We start from the raw sequence: 21,666 nt of genomic DNA, 5'->3' as shown, positions 1-21,666 counted from the left end.
TTGGAGATACTTGTGGGGGCCATGAGAGTGGGACAAAACCTACTTTCCGTTTTGTTTTAATACTGATGATGGAAGAGGGTTGAAATTTCTGGCTTTCCCCTGGCTTGGCCAAGCAGCAACATGGGATTGGAGGGTTCAGAGCACACATGTGCTGTATGGCTTCCCGAAGATTTTGTTAAGTTTGGCCTGACCCTATGCTATATTTATTTGTACATGGTTTATGAAATCTGAAATCAGGGAATAGTGATTGTGATAATGTGTGTATGTTATTATGTAGTGCCTTTAGTTTAAGGGCTTTCTGGTGAAATTAACTAGGTGTGGACAGAAGGCAGTTTCTGTTCCTTCACTGTTATTGAGTTGCCTCACTTAGCTTGGGCTAAAAAAGACTTAATAGGCTGTGCTGTGAACCATTTAAAGCATTCAGTGGTTATGGCTCCTCCCCATGACTATTTTTCAAACGCTCTAAGAGGTTACTTATCAATTTGGGGGACATAATATAGCTGCAGAGATAGAGGTAGGAAGGAGACCAGAAGAGGAGGGGGAAATACTAAATATCTTTTAAACTGGAATTTAAATTCTGATAAAGTTATGTTTGATAATGGTGGGCTACTGCCAAATATGTCACGTAGCAAGTTCTGTCATAATTTCTAGATCTTCAACTTTTTCAGACTTTGGTTGTCAAAGTAAAAATCCTTGTCTAATTCTCTTATTCACTACTGCTTACCCATTACACACACGCACACACCTCTTATCAGAATTAATGGAGAAAATAATACGATTTTTGTGGCATGGAGGTGGTTATATCTGGTTCATCCTGTAAAGTTCCTCTCCTACTTGTCCTGTACATTTTCTTCCTTTCTCCATTCTGTTGGCTTATGAACTCAGTTTTGCAAAGTGACTCAGGTATAAGAAAATCAACTGTGTCTGTATTTTTGAATAAAGTACAAATCACCTGTTTCTCTTTCTCTTGCCACCCCTCTCTTACACATATACGCACATGCACATGCACATGGAGATAACAGAGTCTTTCTCTTGAGAGTCAGTATAGCATGATGGTTAAGAGCATGAATTTAGGGGTCAGGCTGTTAGGGTTTGAATCCTAGCTCCGTCACTTTACTGGTTTTGGACCTTGAGCAAGTTATCTCTGTGGCTCAATTTCTTCCTCTGTAAAGTAATCCCAATAACAGTACCTTAGAGTTGTTTTGAGGATTAGCAGCTATCTATAAAGCAATAAGAATCGTGCTGCCATATATATGGTAGTGTTTGTTGTTATTGCCCCTTCAAGGGACCCACAGATGTAGGTTCTCTTAACCTGAGTTTGTAAATGGTGTTTGATGTTTAATAGTCCTCATGAGATAGTATTATTAATCCCACTTTACAGGTGGGGAAACGGAGGCATAGGGAAATTAAGTAATTCAGCTGAACTCCAGAATTTTGCTCTCAACTACCTTGTATATTGCCTTTTACTATTCTTACATGAGAAGATTCTTGCTTTTTCTTTGATACCTACTTTTCCTCTGTCCTTTATATCTAAGCTAAGCAATTATAATGCAGTGATGATTCTTCCCAGTGTGTCTCAAATTTATCCCTTTCACTCTTATTTCCTCTGCAACAAATCTGGTTGCTCTTTGGTTTTTCACACCTGCAGTTGTCTTTTAACTTGTTTTCCTGCTTCTAGTTGTCCCTCCTTACAGTCTGTTTTGTGCCATGCTCTTTTCTCTCATCTCTCTAAAGCATGGTGGAACGGCCCTGTTTAGTAATCTGTGTTGGCTTCCTGTTACCTACTCTGTTTGGTCTAAATTCCTTTGCTTAGTTTTCAAGGCTCTTCATGGGTTAGCCCTAACCTACATCATTTCCCATCATTCTACATAAAACTTGAACTTTCTTACTGCTCTCCATCCTACACATGTTTACTTACCATGGCCACCAGGCTCTGCTTGTTTCCTAATCTTGTCTATATAATCTGTTCAACCGTTGAGGCACAGCTAGATCATATTTCCTTTGTGAACTCTTTCTGGACAATGCCTGTCTTCTCTTGCATTTATCTGTATTAGCTGAGTAGATTAAATATTTCCTCTTTCTCCTATTTTTTATTACTATTAACATTTGGCTGGATTATCATGGAATGCTCTTAAAAAGCATTACCATATCACTTGATTGTTATGTGTGTATTGCTTGTCCTTTAGGGCTCAATTCTTTTTTTTTTAAATTTAAATTATTTTTTATACAGCAGGTTCTTATTATCTGTTTTATACGTATTAGTGTATACATGTCAATCCCAATCTCCCAGTTCATCCCACTGCCACCCACCACATTCCCCCCTTGGTGTCCATACGTTTGCTCTCTACATCTGTGTCACTATTTCTGCCATGCAGACTGGTTCATCTGTACCATTTTTTTGGATTCCACATATACACGTTAATATACGATATTTGTTTTTCTCTTTCTGACTTACTTCACTCTGTATGACAGTCTCTAGATCCATCCACGTCTCTAGAAATGACTCAGTTTCGTTCCTTTTTATGGCTGAGTAATACTCCATTGTATATATGTACTAAATCTTCTTTATCCATTTGTCTGTCGATGGGCATTTAGGTTGCTTCCATGACCTGGCTGTTGTAAATAGTGCTGCAGTGAACATTGGGGTGCATGTGTCTTTTTGAATTATTGTTTTCTCTGGGTATATGCCCAGTAGTGGGATTGCTGGGTCATATGGTAATTCTATTTTTAGTTTTTTAAGGAACCTCCATAGTGGCTGTATCAATTTACATTCCCACTAACAGTGTATGAGGGTTCCCTTTTCTCCACACCCTCTCCAGCATTTGTTGTTTGTAGATTTTCTGATGATGCCCATTCTAACTGGTGTGAGGTGATACCTCATTGTAGTTTTGATTTACATTTCTCTAATAATTAGTGATGTTGAGCACCTTTTAATGTGCTTCTTGGCCATCTGTATGTCTTCTTTGGAGAAAAGTCTGTTTAGGTCTCCTGCCCATTTTTTGGTTGAGTTTTTTTTTTAATATTGAGCTGCTTGAGCTATTTACATATTTTGGAGATTAATCCTCTGTCTGTTGATTCGTTTGCAAATATTTTCTCCCATTCTGAGGGTTGTCTTTTCGTCTTGTTTATAGTTTCATTTGCTTTGCAAAAGCTTTTAAGTTTCATTAGGTCCCATTTGTTTATTTTTCTTTTTATTTCCATGACTCTAGGAGGTGGATCAAAAAAGATCTTGCTGTGATTTATGTCAAAGAGTGTTCTTCCTATGTTTTCCTCTAAGAGTTTTATAGTGTCCAGTCTTACATTTAGGTCTCTAATCCATTTTGAGTTTATTTTTGTGTATGGTGTTAGGGAGTGTTCTGATTTCATTCTTTTACATGTAGCTGTCCATTTTTCCCAGCACCACTTATTGAAGAGACTGTCTTTTCTCCGTTGTATATCCTTGCCTCCTTTATCATAGATTAGTTGACCATAAGTGTGTGGGTTTATCTCTGGGCTTTTTATCCTGTTTCATTGATCTATATTTCTGTTTTTGTGCCAGTACCATATTGTCTTGATTACTGTAGCTTTGTAGTATAGTCTTAAGTCAGGGAGCCTGATTCCTCCAACTCCATTTTTTTACCTTCAAGACTGCTTTGGCTATTCGGGATCATTTCTGTCTCCATACAAATTTTAAGATTTTTTTGTTCTAGTTCTGTAAAAAAAGCCACTGGTAATTTGATAGGGATTGCACTGAATCTACAGATTGCTTTGGGTAGTATGGTCATTATCATGATATTGATTCTTCCAATCCAAGAACATGGTATATCTCTCCATCCGTTTGTGTCATCTTTGATTTCTTTCATCAGTGTATTATAGTTTTCTGAGTACAGGTCTTTTACCTCCTTAGGTAGGTTTATTCCTAGGTATTTTATTCTTTTCGTTGCAATGGTGAAATTAAGGATTGTTTCCTTAATTTCTCTTTCTGATCTTTTGTTGTTAGTGTATAGGAATGCAAGAGATTTCTGTGCATTAATTTTGTATCCTGCAACTTTACCAAATTCATTGATTAGCTCTAGTAATTTTCTGGTGGCATCTTTAGGATTCTCTACCTATAGTATCATGTCATCTGCAAACAGTGACAGTTTTACTTCTTCATTTACAATTTGTATTCCTTTTACTTCTTTTTCTTCTCTGATTGCTGCGACTAGGACTTCCAAAAGTATGTTGAGTAATAGTGGCAAGAGTAGACATCCTTGTCTTGTTCCTGATCTTAGAGGAAACGCTTTCAGTTTTTCACCATTGAGAATGATATTTGCTGTGTGTTTGTTGTATATGGCCTTTATGATGTTGAGGTAGTTTCCCACTATGCCCACTTTCTGAAGAGTTTTTATCATAAATGGGTGTAGAATTTTGTCAAAAGCTTTTTCTGCATCTATTGAGATGATCATATGGTTTTTATTCTTCAATTTGTTGTTTTCAATAATGTTTCTTTGTCTTTAATTTTTGTCAGTTTGATTACTGTGTGTCTTAGCGTGTTTCTCCTTGGGTTTATCCTGCCTGGGACTCTTTGTGCTTCCTGGACCTGCATGGCTATTTCCTTTCCCGTGTTAAGGAAGTTTTCTACTATATTCTCTTCAAATATTTTCTCAGGTCCTTTCTCTCTCTCTTCTCCTTCTGGGACCCTATAATGCAAATGTTGTTGTGTTTAATGTTGTCCCAGAGGTCTCTTAGGCTGTCTTCATTTCTTTTCATTCTTTTTTCTTTATTCTGTTCCGCAGCAGTGAATTCCACCATTCTGTCTTCCACGTCACTTATCCGTTCTTCTGCCTCAGTTATTCTGCTGTTGATTCCTTCTAGTGTATTTTTCATTTCAGTTATTGTAGTGTTCACCTCTGTTTATTTGTTCTTTAATTCTATTAGGAGTTTGTTAAACATTTCTTGCATCTTCTCGATCTTTGCCTCCATTCTTTTTCTGAGGTCCTGTATCATCTTCACTATCATTATTCTGGATTCTTTTTCTGGAAGTTTGCTATCTGCACTTCATTTAGTTGTTCCTTCATCTGGTACAATGTCCTCTGCCTTTTCACTTTGTCTGTCTTTCTGTGAATGTGATTTTCCTTCCACAGGCTGCAGAATTGTAGTCATTCTTGCTTCTGCTGTCTGCCCTGTGGTGGATGAGGCTATCTAAGAGGCTTGTGCAAGCTTCCTGATGGGAGGGACTGGTGGTGGGTAGAGCTGGGTGTTGCTCTGGTAGGCAGAGCTCAGTACAACTTTAATCTGCTTGTCTGCTGATGGGTGGGGCTGGGTTCCCTCCCTGTTGGTTGTTTGGCCTGAGAAGACCCAGCACTGGAGCCTACCAGTGGAGCTCTTTGGTGGGGCTGATGGCCGACTCTTGGAGGGCTCACGCCAAGGAGCACTTCCCAGAACTTCTGCCACCAGTGTCCTTGTCCCTGTGGTGAGTCACAGCCACCCACCCCCCCACCTCTGCAGTAGACCCTCCAACACTAGCAAGTAGGTCCAGTTCAGTCTCCCGTAGGCTCACCGCTCACTCCCCTGGGTCCCGATGCGCACACTACTTCATGTGTGCCCTCCAAGAGTGGAGTCTCCACTTCCTCCAATCCTGTCAAAGTCCCGCAATCAAATCCCACCAGCCTTCAAAGTCTGATTCTCTAGGAATTCCTCCTCCTCTTGCCCACCCGCAGTTTGGGAAGCCTGATGTGGGGCTCAGAACTTTCACTTCATTGGGTGGACCTCTGTGGTATAAGTGTTCTCCAGTTTGTGCGTCACCCACCCAGCGACTATGGGATTTGATTTTATTGTGATTGCGCCCCTCCTACCATCTCATTGTGGTTTCTCCCCGTCCTTAGATGTGAGGCATCTTTTTTGGTGAGTTCCAATGTCCTCCTGTCGATCATTGTTCAGCAGTTGTGATTCTGGTGCTCTCGCAAGAGGGAGTGAGCGCACATTCCTTCTTTTCCACCATCTTGGACCAATCTCCTAGGGCTCAATTCATAGTAAAGACAGTGGATATATTTTATTGCTTCTTTGTGGAAGTTGCTCTTTAGATAAAATGGTTTTTTGTTTGTTTGTTTGTTTGTTTTTTGCGGTATGCGGGCGTCTCACTGCTGTGGCCTCTCCCGCCGCAGAGCACAGGCTCCGGATGTGCAGGCCCAGCGGCTATGGCTCACGGGCCCAGCCACTCCGCGGCATGCGGGATCCTCCCGGACCGGGGCACGAACCCATGTGCCTTGCATCGGCAGGCGGACTCTCAACCACTGTGCCACCAGGGAAGCCCTAAAATGTATTTTTTATAATTATAGGGTTCCTGTCTTCTTGATATTGTTGTATTCTGAATTCTGTGTTTCTGTCCTTAGAGATAAAAGAAGGGTTGAAATATTAAACAGTCAAGTGTTCTTTCAGTAGTAGCTTAGTGGTCAGAGGAGTAGTATAGAGGCAACTAGAGCCCTGGGATCAGACTGTCTGCATTCACACCCTAGCTCCACCAGTCAGCCGGGTTGCTTTGCCTCTCTGTGCCTCATTCTCCTCAACTGTAAAGCGATGATAATAATAGTATTTATGTCATAGAGTTGTTGAAAATTACATGAGACCGTGTAGGTAAAGTACTTGGTGCAGTGCCTGGTATATAAGAATAATTAGCATTGTCTTACAAGTTTGATCTCTTATGAGTATGATCATGATGGAAAGGCAGAATTTCCTTAACATCAAGGGTTGAAAAATTTTTTTTTATTTTATTAAAAAATTTTTTTGGCCATGCTGTGGGGCTTGCAGGATCTTACTTCCCCGACCAGGGATTGAACCCGGGCCCTGGCAGTGAAAGCGCTGAGTCCTAACCACTGGACCACAGGGAACTCCCAAGATTTTTTTTTTTTTTTTTTTGTGGTACGCGGGCCTCTCACTGTTGTGGCCTTTCCTGTTGCGGAGCACAGACTCCGGACGCGCAGGCTCAGCGGCCATGGCTCACGGGCCCAGCCGCTCCGTGGCATGTGGGATCTTCCCGGACTGGGGCACGAACCCATGTCCCCTGCATCGGCAGGCGGACTCTCAACCACTGCGCCACCAGGGAAGCCCCCTTTTTTTTTTTTTTTTTAATGCACTTATTTTTAGCAGGAAAAATCTCAGGTTTTAAGGTTGGACTTTGACCTGCTATTCATTTCTTTTCTCTTTCAGGTTTACAGGTGCAGAAATTACACCCCAGTTATCACAAAACTTGGCTACCAGAGCATTATGAATGTTAATGACCTCAAACTCAGGTTGTCCAAAGCTGGGCAAGAACATCTATTGCAGTTCTGGAATGAGCTGGAAGAAGCCCAACAGGTAGAACTTTTCACAGAGCTCCAGGCCATGAACTTTGAGGAGCTGAACTTCTTTTTTCAAAAGGCCATTGAAGGATTTAACCATTCTTCCCAGCCAGAGAAAGTGGACTCACGGATGGAAGCTGTCCCTCGAGAGGTGTTGGGCAGTGCTACCAGGGATCACGATCAGCTGCAGGCCTGGGAAAGTGAAGGTACTGAGCCTGGGAAGATTTGCTCTAAGGCTTATTATGAGATGTACTAAAACCATTAAAGTAACAGTATTTTCACTTCCTTAAGACCTTAAGCCAGGTGACTGATCTGAGAGTGACAGATTGTGTGGCCAAGAGGCCGCAGTGGCTCCTGTTGCCCGTCTCTCCATTCTCTTTTCATTTCTGGTGCCTGCTTCAAGGCTCTTCTCATTCAAGTCATAATTTGCCTCTAAGTCTCTTTCCTTTCTCAGTGTCCGTACTTCTATTAGATTTCCCTTCCTGAAGCACAAGCTGAATGATTCAGTTTATGCTAGCTTACTCCAAAACCCTTCCCTAACACGGCCCTATCCAATCTTGTCTCTTATGTTTCTCTCCACTGCTACTGCCCCACACCTTTCAGCTGGACCCTGTAATTCACCTTTCTCTGAACATTCTAGTATGCCTTTCCTGCCTTTGCTCATGCTCGTCCTTAGCTGGGTCTGGCCTTTACCCCTTCTCCATGTAGCTGGATCACCTTGTGACGCCACCCGTCTCCTGGAGCTGTGCAGTGAGGTTGCTGTGCCACTTGGGAAACTTACACTCATTCTCCAAGGTTCACCACATATACTCTTTCATCTGTCACCTTTCTGTCAGTGTCCCAGGTTGAAATTATTTGTCCATGCTCGTCTTTCATTTTTTCTTATAATAAGGGTTGTTTATGTCTATCTTCATCATTACATTGTAAACTTTTAAAGAGCAACCCGTGTCCTAGGTGTCTATGTATGTCACATAGCATATTTAGAGCAGTGTTTTGCAGTTATATGTTGGTCGATAAATGTTTGTTGAATTTCCCCAATGCTTTTTCCTCTAAAGCATATCATAAAATCTGTCCCCATAACTAGTACTAATGAGTGCTTTTGACAGTGGCAAAATAGCTAAAATTTAGCTTTTTTTGGTAGGGTTAAGAACTGTGGTTTTTATAATCTACTACTCCTCCATAAGTAAAAGTGACTAAATATTGCAGGCCCTTGAGTGTTTGTACATGCTGTTGTCAAATCTGGACCTCATTTCCTCAGTTGTCGAATGAACAGATTGGACTAATACTTTTTCCTTTTTAAAAAAACATTATCGCAAAAATAATATCAAAGTAACAGAACTACGGTAGAGAAATTGCCCATAACCTCATCAAGTCTATGTTTTTATTTGTCCACATTGCCACCTAGTACTTGATTATATACATATTTACTTTTATAGATATGGTTTATAGTCTAGATTTGCACCACACTATGGGTATTTTTATTGTCTTTCGCTTTTTGGCACTCCCTGCAACCCCCCAAAAAAGAAACATAACTGCCATTATGAACCTTCTTCTCTGCCATTATCTTCATGTCTTTCTCTGGGCTTACAGAGCTACTGTTTTTCAAACTGTTCCAAAGACCTCTAGGGTTTCAACTGCTGGTGAAACTGTGGAGAGGGGGGAACAGATACTAAACAGGTAGGTCTCCAGCCCCTTCATCTCCCCACTCCAGGAGCAGTTCTACTTTGACCTGTTTTTATGTATTTGATACATAAACAAATAAACCTCTTTACATGAAGTTTTACTTAAAAGGGGTTGAAGATTAAAAACATTGAAAATAATTGGATGATCTTCAAGGAGGGCCCTTTCATATTTAAAATGCTTGGTAGTGGCTAACCTCGCTTCTTACGTAGAACAGGGCTCTGCCACTAAGATGTGAGAGAGTGGCTTCCAGATGGATCCTTCTGAATGGAGGACAGTAGTGACCCCCACTAACTTTGGATTCATCAATCTTTCCCTCCCTCCCTAGGTTTCACCAAAAGCCACACAGGACCTCTTCTTACCCTCTGGTATTCCAGCTGCCTATATTTCTCCTTGTGATTTTATGGAGATAAAGTCTTAGAATTAACTCTTATGGAAAGCCAAGCTTTGGCCTTGTATAATGGGGACCATGAGCAACAGTCAAGACTATAGTTTGAGTCTATAGTTTGAGTCTCTTCTTTATGGCCTTTTTGTTGGAATCTGTGGAACTAAAAGTCCACATTTATGACTTCTCATTTAGATTAAAATCCAGAACTGTTACAAGCAAGTCTAGTATAAGAAGGTGCAAAGCAAGCTTCCTTTTGGCTTGCTGTCAAGGGAAGAATATTTGTGGCTTAAGAAGTAGGGGTGGAGAGGGAGACTTTTTAACTGGCGTTAACAACATTTTCATTAGGTAGAAACTGCCATATGTGTGCAAATTCATAACAAAAGGAAGTTTCTGCAGTAAGTTATCAAAGGAAAGAGATTGCCATTGCAAAGATTCCAATGCTTTATTTCAGATAGTAGGAAATTCCTGATAATTGTATCAAAGACAACCTCCCCCACCAGCCCCCACTGCGCCTGCCCCCATCCCACTGCCCCAGGATAGGGGAAATAAAAGCATTGTACAATAATTTCAAAGTGTCTGGTGGCTATTGACCTTAGACATTTTAACACCTAGGGTGGAAAATTATTGGTGAAGGATAAATACGTAAGTTACCACTGTGCTTTTTATTGAAGAGAGATCTTGTTTTGATTTAATTCTTGAAGTGTTCTGGCCAGTTGTAGAAAATGGAATGTAGAGTGGTAACTGAAAAACCTCTATCTTACAAAACTGAGGTCTTGGAAGAAGTAGTTCAGAAGCTTCAATGAGAATATCATTTTAGAAAAGATATTCACACTGGGAAAATATATTTGCTTAAAAAAAAAATCCCGTTCTTCATTAAAAGAAATGCATGCTTAAACTGAACACAAAACAATCTTGTAATTCTGTGTTATAATAAGAAATTAATATTCAGTGTTAGCCTTTTTTTTTTACCTGTGAGACATTTAAAAAATTAATCTATATAGCATTGTAGAAAAGTAAATGGATTGTTTAGAAAAAATGTATTCATGACATTATCCTCCTCTACATTTCCTGAAATCTAGTGCAGTGATATTTCTAACAGATTTGTTTTATTTTAAAAGTAACACATACTTATTTTGGAGAAGTTGGAAAATACTAAGAATTACAAAGGAAAAAAGATAAATCTCTGCTGTCCCACAATCTAGAGATAAATACTCGCTAGTAGTATTTTATAGTATTTTCTTATATACACACACATACATTAGGATTATAGTTTATGTATAGTCTTGTAGCCTGCTCCAGAAATTGTTATTATGAAAAATTTCAGGCATATTTGGAAGCAGATATTTGGAGACAAAAAATAGTATAATGAACTTCTATATGTGCATTACCTTAATTAAATAATTATGAAAATTTTGTTAATTTTGCTTTATCCCTCTTTCATTTTTCTCTGCTGTAGTATTTTAAGGCAACTTGCAAACATTATGTTTACCCTCATAAAATTCAGTATACATCTCTTAAGTATAAGGATATTTTCTTCCTAATTACGATGCCATTATTATACCTAATGAAATTCACAATAATCCCCCAGTATCTAAAACCAAATAGAGATTTCCCTTATTAGTCTACTTTTTGTGCTTAATATTTTGGGGAAGTAGTTAATCCATAAAAGAATTGTTTCACCTGTAAAATGTGATTAAAAATTAAAGACTTAAAATATCTCCTCTCTTGTGTATAGTCTTTCTTCATTTCCACCAGTTAAATAGCCTGTTTACCCCACCCCTTGTCCAGGAGTGCTGAAAGTTTAGATAGAAAGCTGTGGCAATGCTCTACATCAGAAGCACCTGTGCCAACCTCCTTGTTTCAGGCACATGCCCAAATCAAAGAGTATATATGAGAGGAGCTAGTCCAAGCAGGAAGTTATCCAGGAAGCAGTTGACCTGTGAGAGGCCACTGTAAACTCTTCTCTCTGTTTGTTGTAAATGTTATCAGGAAAAGTGCTCGGACTCTGTTGGGCTAACATGCATGACTCTCCAAGGAGAGAGGTATACCCCTGCCCTGGAAATGGCTCATTCTGGCTTGATTTTTTTTTTTTTTTTAAACTTCTGATTTAATGTGTGTTAGGTCCTGATTTCTGTGGGAAGGTAATTAACTCTAGTGGCCTGTAATGAAAAGATGATATAGTAATGTACTTTTCAGGGTTTTTTTTCCATATATTTGCAGAAGTTTTGGGATAGAAGTTCATAATTTCCTAATTGTCACATGGGTTAAATACATTTATAATCAGTTAACATTTTTCAAATAGGTGCAGTGCTGCCTGTATAAAATTTATGTTATGACCCATACAGTTTGAAATCATGTATATTGCCATGTAACTAAAAGGCTTACTGAATTTTATTGGCCTGCTTAATTTCAAGGAGTATTTTATCTGTCATTATAAGACAGGTACTAATTTATGTGTTACACACTTTTGATAAACATTGCAGTTTTATCGTAGTAACACAGATGAAATGGATGAATACTTCAGCCCCATATGATTTGGTATTGTTAACAACAGCTGTAGCTACATTTATTTAGTTCTTGAATTGAAGCTGGCTTTGATACTCTAGGGACTGCTTTCTTTCCTCTTGTTTTTCTCTGTCTCTTCGTAAGTGAGATGCATACAGCAGGAAGAAGTTAATGCAGAGACACCTTTTTATCACAAATATTTATGGATTGTGTTATAATTGGTTATAATAATTGTGACTAGATGGAGATGAGATGTAAATGTAGATCTGCTTGGAAATGTACCCCTGGCAAGCATGGTCTCAATGCTACTTTTAAGACATAGTGATTAGATGGGTTATCAGGTCCACAGATGGAAAGAAGAATTGGAGAAAGTATGGCTGTAGGGGGCTTAGGAAACAAACACATGCCATTTATTTCAATGAAGAAAGAGACCACTATCAGCTGTTGGTTAGCACAGCTTTAGAATGGAAACATTTGGAAATTTGGAATGAAGCAGTAGTTTAGGGAACTGATCCAAGGAAGAGAAAAGGTTATATACAGTGATATTTTGATAACCAGTAAGAATCTGTGGAAAGCGCCGGTTGGTGTTGCTTGGCCATCTGGCAAGCAGGAGCTCAGATGTGGAGCTGACTCTGGGAGTATGGCTCTTACCTTTTACAGGTAAGGGAGCTGAGAGAAGAAACTTACTTTTGGACCCCGAAGGTAAAAAAGTAAGAAGGCAGGAAGGATGATTAGAGCCATATTAACAGTACAACTTAAAACACATGTGCTCTATAAAGAAAATAAATAGTACCAAAAAAACAAAGACCTTTGTGTCCAGAATATTTATCTGGGACTTTTTGGGAACATGTTTAGAAATATTTTTGATTCCAGCACCTTTGGTGGTATGTGAGGGTCCAGACAGACTGAAGTTATTTATCTGCCATTCTAAAATGGTGCAAAACCTGACCTGAACAGACATGAGACTATTAATAAACTTTTTTTTATCCCACTTAATGTGATTATAAGGTACTGTCTCAGATCTGCTGGGGTAAAATACAACATATTGTCGGTGTACTATATTCCTTTTCTAAATTTTGAAGAGTTCTGCATTCTGAAATAAAATTCTGAAATAAATCTGGTTTAGGTAAGGGATTGTGGACCTGTATTTTAAAATAATGCTTTTTGGGTCAGTGACAGCACAGTTAAATTTATTTCCTAGAAACATAGTTTCTTTCATAACTCAAGGAATAACCAAATGTAAAATGGTTTTCAAAACTGCTTTATATGGTTCCCTGTTCCCTTCAGATTGCTTCATCTCAGGCAGTCTTCGTTACATGGTGGTTGTGGGGAGTGTTTAAGCACAACACGGAGCTGGAATGCTGTTAGAAATTCAGTGTTTGGCAAGTTTTAGAGAATGTGGGCTCTTCCCGGCTCAGCAGCTTTTCCATGTAGGGTGATGGGTAAGATAGATAAGAAAAGGCAGCACAACCGCTCATGAATTCAGTGGAAAAGAGTAGGAAGGGCAAGAAGGAAATAGGAAGGACAGTTTACACCCCTAAAAATTATGGTGCTATGTAATTTATCTGTTAAATGTTTGGGTGTGATAAGAGACTGCTGTAGGCAGTGCAGTGCTGGTGAATAGGCCCTGGGGTCAAGTTCTAATCCTGATTCACACTTTTTAGTTGTGTGACCTTGGGCAAGATCATTAACTCATCTGAGCCTATTATCTCTAAAATGGAGAAAATTATACCTGCCTTTTAGATTTTTAGTTACTATTTTGGAGTCTAACATTACCCCTGGTATTTTATTTTCAAACTCTGATAAGGTACAATGAAATGCCATGGAGAAAAGGACAAGGACAATCTAGTTATAGGCAAGGAAGAAAGAGAGAAAATTAATTCTCAGATAGCTAAGCTGGCAGCTTTACATCAAAGGTGAGAATTATGGAAATATCTAATGTGCTTTTACAGTTTTTGATTGAAAAAATTGCTAGAAAGTTCTTGCATAACATCCTTGGCTGTACTTAGTTACTGGCAAAGACAGATTGTAGAATCAGGACAGTTCTGCTTTTATAATGGATTTATTAAGAATATTTCTTTAAGTTCACAATGTACTAGTATATTAGCTTTAGGAAAGCCCAATATATCAAAAACACATAAAGCCTAAAGCTGGTAAATTAGACAAACCTGCATTCCCTAAAGATGTAAAAAATAATAATAATTGATACTGGCCACCACTGCCCCCTCTGGCTTGGCCTACAATTGTGGATAGTGGCCTGCCTTGTTCATAGAATTTCTGAGAATTTTAATGAAAGTATGAAATTCAGAAAATAGAACAAAAGCCATCAGCCATTGCTTTATCACATCTGACCTTTTACAGCTTTTCTAGCTTCCCAGAGATCCAGTTTCTATGTTGCCTCTTCCCACAAGCTACTCTACCTTCTGGTGCTGAAGCTGTCTACCTTAGAGTTATGAGGTAGCTCTTAGAAATGGTACATGGCAAGATTTTATTTTATTTTATTTTTTAATCCAAACTGAGAGCCTCTGTCTCTTAATAACATTTATAGTTTCACTTACAGTTTCAAAAAAACTCCGTGTCACATCCTTCTGAGCTGCAATAGATGACCCATTTAAAAAAAAAGAAGGCATTTTAATAAATTTTACTGAAGTATAATTACATACAATAAAATGCACTAGTTTTATGAGTTTTTAGCAAATTTACACACCCATGTAACTACCACCCCAGTCAGATATACAACATTTCCATCATTCCACAAAGTCTCCTGATGCCCTTTTGCAGGCAAATCCCCTGAGCTCATTCGCTTGAGTTGGGTTTCAAACCCAGCTGTCCTGACTTCAGAGCCCAGCTTCTCAACCGCTGGACTACACTGCTTTCCCAACTCAGGGTTTCTTTTCTTTACATTTACTGGATGGTAGCTTGTCTAGTATACTTACATGCTCATTGATTGATTAATTGTTATTGATTGATTGATCAGCTGGAGGTAATTTAATAGCATCATCATTCATCCTGAAGCCTAGGGATCTGCTTTTATCCTATCTTTTTCTTAACTTGCCACATCTGATAAGTTGTCAAGTGCTTGTACAACATTTATAACATCTCTTGGTCTTTGCCTTCCAACCTTATCAGAATAAAAATTATTAGTTCATTAAAGTATATTATTCATTGTTTGGTGTTTGGTTGGGTTATATAAATTTAATTTTTTAATAATAAAAATGTTTTTATTAACAAGATAGTCATCCATGATTACTTGTGAATTCCTTGTCTTTACGCCTTATGCAGATAGGGTGACTCTTTGCAGCTACCTTTGTATATGTAATCCTAAAGTGTTGAATTATAGAGTGATACACGTATTTTCTTTTTTAGGACTTTTCCAGATTTCTCAGAACAAAGTAGCAGTTCTTCTTCTAGCTGGTGGGCAGGGGACAAGACTTGGTGTTGCATATCCCAAGGGGATGTATGATGTTGGTTTGCCATCCCATAAGACACTTTTTCAGATTCAAGCAGAGCGTATCCTGAAGCTTCAACAGTTAGCTGAAAAATATCATGGCAACAAATGCATCATTCCGTGGTAAGATATTTCTCATTATGGGACAGTGTCTGAACATGTATTGGTTTATAATATTCAAAATGCCTATGTACTTTATTCGTAGGCAGATGTATTTCCTGTTACTACAGATTTTCTTGGGAGCTATAATTTACTATATATGTTAAAATATGTGTTACAGCTAGATTGATAATCACTGTAGCCTTAACGAGCAATATATACTCACCTCCAACTTTTAATTCCTACCTGAGTACCTTTGGGTACTCAGAGGGTTCTCTCGGTCTAGAAACTTCATGTTGATTGGTAGTTTGTCTATGTATAGAATTTCTGATTGAAAATCAGTTTCCCTCTGAAATTTGAAAGCATTGCTCTATTGTTTCAGCATTGCTTTGGAGGGGTCCATTGCCATTCTGATCCCCAATCTTTTTTTTTCCCCCTTTTGCTCTGAAAGAATTTGGGTTCTCTTTTTATCTTCAGTAACTGAAATTTCATGACGACGTGGTATGGATCTATTTTCAGTCACTGCTGTGGGCACTCAGTGGGTTCTCTCACTCTAGAAACTCATATCCTTAAGTATTGGGTTATTTAGTCCTCCTGAAACCTCACGCTTCTCCCATACACACCAGCTGAAAGCCCCATTGATTTCTCTGCTGTGGGCCAAACTGGGATTCTCAGTCTCTGATAGTATGCCAGGTCCTCAGGGCCTATCTCGGCCAGTGTTCATCTTCTAAACACCAAGAGATTACAGGAAATTCTGCTCTGTTTTTTAAAAGGTTTTGATTTAGCTCTTGAATCTGTTTCTCAGAGCAGCTTTGGAAGTTAGCATGTTTTGAGGGGGAAACCAGCTGTGCGTTTGAAATCCCTCAAGTCCCTAATCTTCTTATTTTAGCCCTAAATCTTCTTATTTTCGCCCCAGGTGACCAACAGAAACTCTGCTGGTTTCTCTGTCCTTCTGCCTGGTCCAAGCTCAGATTCTCTACCACTAGCCTTTACCCCAGATCAGCAAATACCCCCAGGAAAAGGCAGCTGCGTATCTTTAGCTCTCCTTTGAAAGATTCTCACTCTCTTGAATTTTAGTTCTAATCCATGTTGCTTTTGTAGCTCTCTGATGCCTTTAAAAATAGGCTTTTTGTAATTTCCTCAGCTTTTCTAGCTATTAAGGATGGTATTGGCCAGCTGTGAACTATTTTCTTCATTTTGATTCCCTTGGGGATTTTTGAAGGACGTCTGTGTTCTAAGTGGCCAAAATTCTACTTACAGCCCTGGCCTCCCACTATCATGTTGGATTTTCTTCTTTTTCTTTCTCCTCACAGCTCAGAATTTATTTTTCTTATGTGGAACAGTTTAGTCACTTCTTTTGTCATCTAAATCATGATGCCCAAAGTTTTTGTGCCCAGGGTTCATAATACTCATAATACCCAGGATAATTTGTTAATCAGACAGATATTGACTGTGCTGGGAAATTATATAATGTTCTTCATTTAACAGATATTAATTGAGTACCTACTTCTGGGTGCTGGGAACCGAGACAGACAGAACCAAAACAGACAAAAATCCCTACTTATATATGGTTTACATTTTAGTAAGGGGAAAAGCTATTGTAGTCACTAATTATGGTTTTAGATAGAATTTTTTTCTCTTTTGCTACAGTGGTATGGGTTGGATTTTTGTGACAACAGAGAGTATAATTACACTTCTATGATTTTAAATAAAGGGTGAGCAGAGCCCAGATTCCATTTCAATTTTTTTGTAAAAAGAACCATAAGAGATAATTAGAATGTATTACATTTATCCTTTTCTCCCTATTACTAGAATAGGAGATTTCAACCTATGATACACCTTTCAGAGTTCTAAAATGTTTACTTGAGCCAGTTGTAGGCTTTCTGTTGCAGGAGATATGTTTTAATATTGTTACAGATTTATTTTATACATAAGGATTGATGAAGTTACTGGAAGAAATTCCCCTTGGGTAGCAGCTAATGCTGCCTTATCCAGGAAGAGGATGAAGGAAGTGAAAACAAACAGTGCTCTCAAAAATTTTCTTTAGCTTAGGAAATAGACAAGACTTTACTTTGCCCTGATTCACATAGTGCTATGGCTTAGAAGATTTACTTCTCTCTTGCAAGGTATATAATGACCAGTGGCAGAACCATGGAATCTACAAAGGAATTCTTCACAAAGCACAAGTACTTTGGTTTAAAAAAAGAGAATGTAATCTTTTTTCAGCAGGGAATGCTGCCTGCTATGAGTTTTGATGGGAAAATTATTTTGGAAGAGAAGAACAAGGTTTCTATGGCTCCAGGTTTGTAACCATTCTTATTTAATGGTGACTAGAAGTGGTAGTAACACAACTCATTAAATTGTTTTTTTGAAGTACGGTTGATTTACGATATGTAGCTTTTTATGTTTTGATATATATTTTTTTAATACGGTGATTTGGATGTTAAAAATTAATATTTTAATTATTTTTAAATTTGACAATGATTAAAAAAAATGGAAATGCCCATGGGTGAAATGGATATGCTTTTATACTTCTGTGGATGTCTGCTCTTGAGAGCAATTTGAGCAGCATTCAGAGTATTTATTCTCTTTACCCAGTATTTTATATACAGTATTGTTCATGGCTACATTGTTTATTGTAGTGAAAAATTGGAAACCATCTGCTGCTTAAAAAATAAGAGGCTAGATTATAGTTTACCTGTAGCATTAATTCTTAAACAGTATTGAAATAATTGTGTGGAGATATTAATTGACAAAGCGAAATAGTTTCAGTAGGTTAAGTAAGAGAATGGGAAATACAGAGCTACATGCACAGTTGTAGTTTGCTAATGGCATCCCTAGGATTGGGCAGTGTGTTGCCTGTGTAGCCACATATAGTGACCATAAGTATGATCCCACTATAATATAAAGTAAATGTGTCACCAGATTCTCATCTCTGTGAAGCTCTTCTTGAAGGAAAGGCTGAAAGGAAATAAAAACAGTATTTACAGTGGTGCGTTGCAGGTGTAGGCTTTTATTTCATCTCAACTCTTTTCTCCCCCCCACTCAATTCCTTTTAATTAATGGAAGAGTTTACTATTTTTAGCTTTGTTTTGTGAAGTTGTCTAATTTTTTGTCATTTAAGCTGTAGCTGAGGTTGTTGATGGAAGAAGTACATTAAAGCAGCACTAAAAATAGATGGGGAAAGAAGAGGCTTTTGCATATATTTAGTTTAAATCACCATAGACCTTCATATTAATCTGGTTTCTTAACAAATCATTTGGTATCAATACTCATGTATTTTTATTTTTGAGATGGATGAAATTGTCAGTGTTGGGGCTATAAATACAGAGCTAACTTGAATCATACAAATAAAACTTGAAATGTTATAAAAAAATATTGCCTGTTAAAGAATTTTATGTTTCACAATATATTATAGGCCAAATTGTTAAAAAGGCTGAGTTAAAAAGAAAAGTATGTTCTTTGGAGTTGCCTAGCCCCACATTAATAATGTTATTATACTTACGCTAAATTACCTTCAAAATCACGTAGTATAACTTTTTGACACCTGAATCCTTCCTTATGGACATTCAATTTTCTTGGCCCTGTAATGTAAAACTGGTTTTCAGAGCTCTTCATCCCAGTTGAGAAACATTAAACAATCTTTGGGTTACCGTCACACTGAGTCTTGGTGTGCTACTAACAGGCTGTTGTGTTTCCCAGATGGGAATGGTGGTCTTTATCGGGCTCTTGCAGCCCAGAACATTGTGGAGGATATGGAGCAAAGAGGCATTTGGAGCATTCATGTCTATTGTGTTGACAACATATTAGTAAAAGTGGCAGACCCACGGTTCATTGGATTTTGCATTCAGAAAGGAGCAGACTGTGGAGCAAAGGTAATGCCTTTCTCAACTATAATGAGGCTTTAAGTGGTCTTTCTCTTGTCAGTATATACATTCTAGGAGTCAAACTAGATTTATCAGGGTGATTTGGATATTTTAGAACCATTGATCTTCAAAAGTAACTAAACTGTCCCGCACCCACTTTTTTTCTTAAATTGGCAACATTTGATTCTAGACGTAACGATGTATGCTTAGTCCATCACAAGTAAGAGTTTAAAATATACGAGGATGATTTGTAAGTACCTGGGAAAGTGAAGGGTCACCACTAGGCCTGGGATGGGCTTATTAATAGCAAGTTGTTGGATTCATTAATATCAAGTTGTATTTGATCAGATTAACCCAGTTTCTTCCTATGACAAAGTTACTGGAGTAGTAGGTAAAGGAAATATGGTAGAAATAGCAGATGTAGACTGCAGTAAGGCATTTGACAGGGTAACTCATGATAGTCTTGTGAATAAGATGGAAATATGCAGATAGGGGATAAGGACAATTAACGAAATTAAATAACTGCATGAATGACCACAAACATACTGATATTGAGACAGAGGGAGGTTTGTAATGCCATATAATACAGCTGTCCTTGGCATAGTTCTTTTTAGCATTTTTTTTTGGTTGCATAGATGATAATATAAGAGACTTGCCTTTATGACATGAAAGACCTTAATAACACTTTGGAAGATTTGAAAATATTAATGTAAATATTACTTTCCTGGAAATCCGTAAAGGTATCAGTTCTCACAGAATTAAAGTATAACACAATCCTGATCAAAGTCCTAGTGAGACTATTTTGGGGACATTTGACAAAATGATTGTAAAGTTTAGAATAAATAAATAAAGTTTAGATTGTAAAGATGACCAGGAAAATGTTGAAAAAAATGATGATAAGGAAGGAAGAGGGTTGAAGACAATCTATCAGATATTAAAATGGGTTGTAAATAAAATAACTAGGAGTGTAGTACTGAAACCAGAATAGAATGACAGGTTAATGGAACAGATCAGTCAGAAACAAACTCACGTAAAGATGGCATTTCAACTCATCGGGGGGGGAAATGAATGGGATAACTGGATAAAAATAAAGTAAGATGTCTCCCTCAGAGCTCATACCAAAATCAATTTCAAAGGCATTACCAAGTAAAAAAACCATAAAGATGATAGAAGAACGTTTAGAATAATTTTATTTATTTTTATTTTTTTATTTGAGTTTAGTTGATTTACAGTGTTGTGTTAGAATAATTTTATAATCAACATGAAGGGAAGACCTATTTCCCAGAAGCAAAAACCGTATAGGCTTCTGACAAAAACAAATTAAACTACATATAAATTTTAAATATATGAATTTAAAAAGAAGAGCTGCCATAAGAGACATATCATATCCTTGGTTGGAAATTTTCTATTATAAAGATGTAATTTCTCTCCAAATTAATCTACAAATCTAATGCAAAGTCACAGAAGCTGAAGTCTTAAATTTACTAGTACAAGTTTTGAGAGAATAAGCTGGTAGACCTAAGAAGACGACTCCTGACTCTGAAAGTAAAGGGTTGGTTTAGTTCATTGATTGAAGACCTCTATCCATTTCAGTACTCTATGAGTATCTGTGCTGTATTGTAAATGGCTACTAAACTGTAATAGAAATAGTGCATTGGATTTTAATTACGTAGCTACTAAGCTTTAAAAAACAAAACAAAACTGTATTTCTGACTTTGTTCCACTTGGTGTCACTCTTCTTTCTAAAATGGAAACTTAAAATTTTACTGCTCTGAGCTTCAGAATCAATTTAAATTCTAAATGATTAGAGAACATTGAACCTGTGAGGGACCTCAGAGATCATCTATCTGGTCAACCCCTTTGATCTCAGAAATGGACACTCTGAGTTCCAGTACTAAATAAGTTCCAGGCTCAAGGTCCTTCATCACATTAGCGGAGGCAGGATTAGAACTGTTTCCCAACTCTTAGTTTTAGTATTATATCACATTTATAAAGCCAAATTCTTTAGATTAATTATGTTTTTGCTGGCAGCTCAAAAAACGTTGAATTGGTGTGCCAACTTTTATGAGTATATTAATCATACAGGGATGTAAATATAACCATTCTCTCTTCTCCATTTCCCCTGGGTCCTCTAGGACAAATCCTGTCTCAGTCTTCCTGCTTAGTTCTGTGTCTGGCATATAATGTAATAGTCACTCAGTGAATGCATAAATACATACTCAGATGGAACCGAAATATTACAAGACTGGTATATGTTAAAAACTTTTAGAAATAGTAGAAACCATTTATGTAATCTGTCCTCCCACGCTTTTAATTAAAAAAAATCAAGATGTTAAAGTATATTTTTAAAAACACCTAAATTAGGGAGTGATTCATAGTGTG

General features: G+C 37.8%; 1 protein-coding gene across 9 annotated transcripts in view; it reads left to right on the top strand.

Moving 5' to 3' along the window:
• The window catches only part of UHMK1 (U2AF homology motif kinase 1), a 104,411-nt gene that overhangs the window by 67,577 nt on the left and 15,168 nt on the right, over nucleotides 1–21,666 (top strand). For 7 of the 9 annotated variants that reach the window (XM_060134370.1, XM_060134362.1, XM_060134353.1 and 4 more), the window contains 4 exons: nucleotides 7,168–7,504; nucleotides 15,238–15,442; nucleotides 17,545–17,720; nucleotides 19,121–19,293. In XM_060134370.1, the coding sequence (XP_059990353.1) occupies nucleotides 7,168–7,504; nucleotides 15,238–15,442; nucleotides 17,545–17,720; nucleotides 19,121–19,293 (891 nt within the window). Of the gene's footprint in view, nucleotides 1–7,167; nucleotides 7,505–15,237; nucleotides 15,443–17,544; nucleotides 17,721–19,120; nucleotides 19,294–21,666 lie in introns of those variants that run through there. The other 2 variants (XR_009537577.1, XM_060134448.1) reach the window with 2 other exon arrangements.

The sequence above is a fragment of the Lagenorhynchus albirostris genome, chromosome 2, assembly GCF_949774975.1.
Source record: "Lagenorhynchus albirostris chromosome 2, mLagAlb1.1, whole genome shotgun sequence".
Classification (NCBI taxonomy): domain Eukaryota; kingdom Metazoa; phylum Chordata; class Mammalia; order Artiodactyla; family Delphinidae; genus Lagenorhynchus; species Lagenorhynchus albirostris.
Note: the sequence above shows the minus strand (reverse complement) of the source record. Positions and strands in the feature narration are given on the sequence as shown.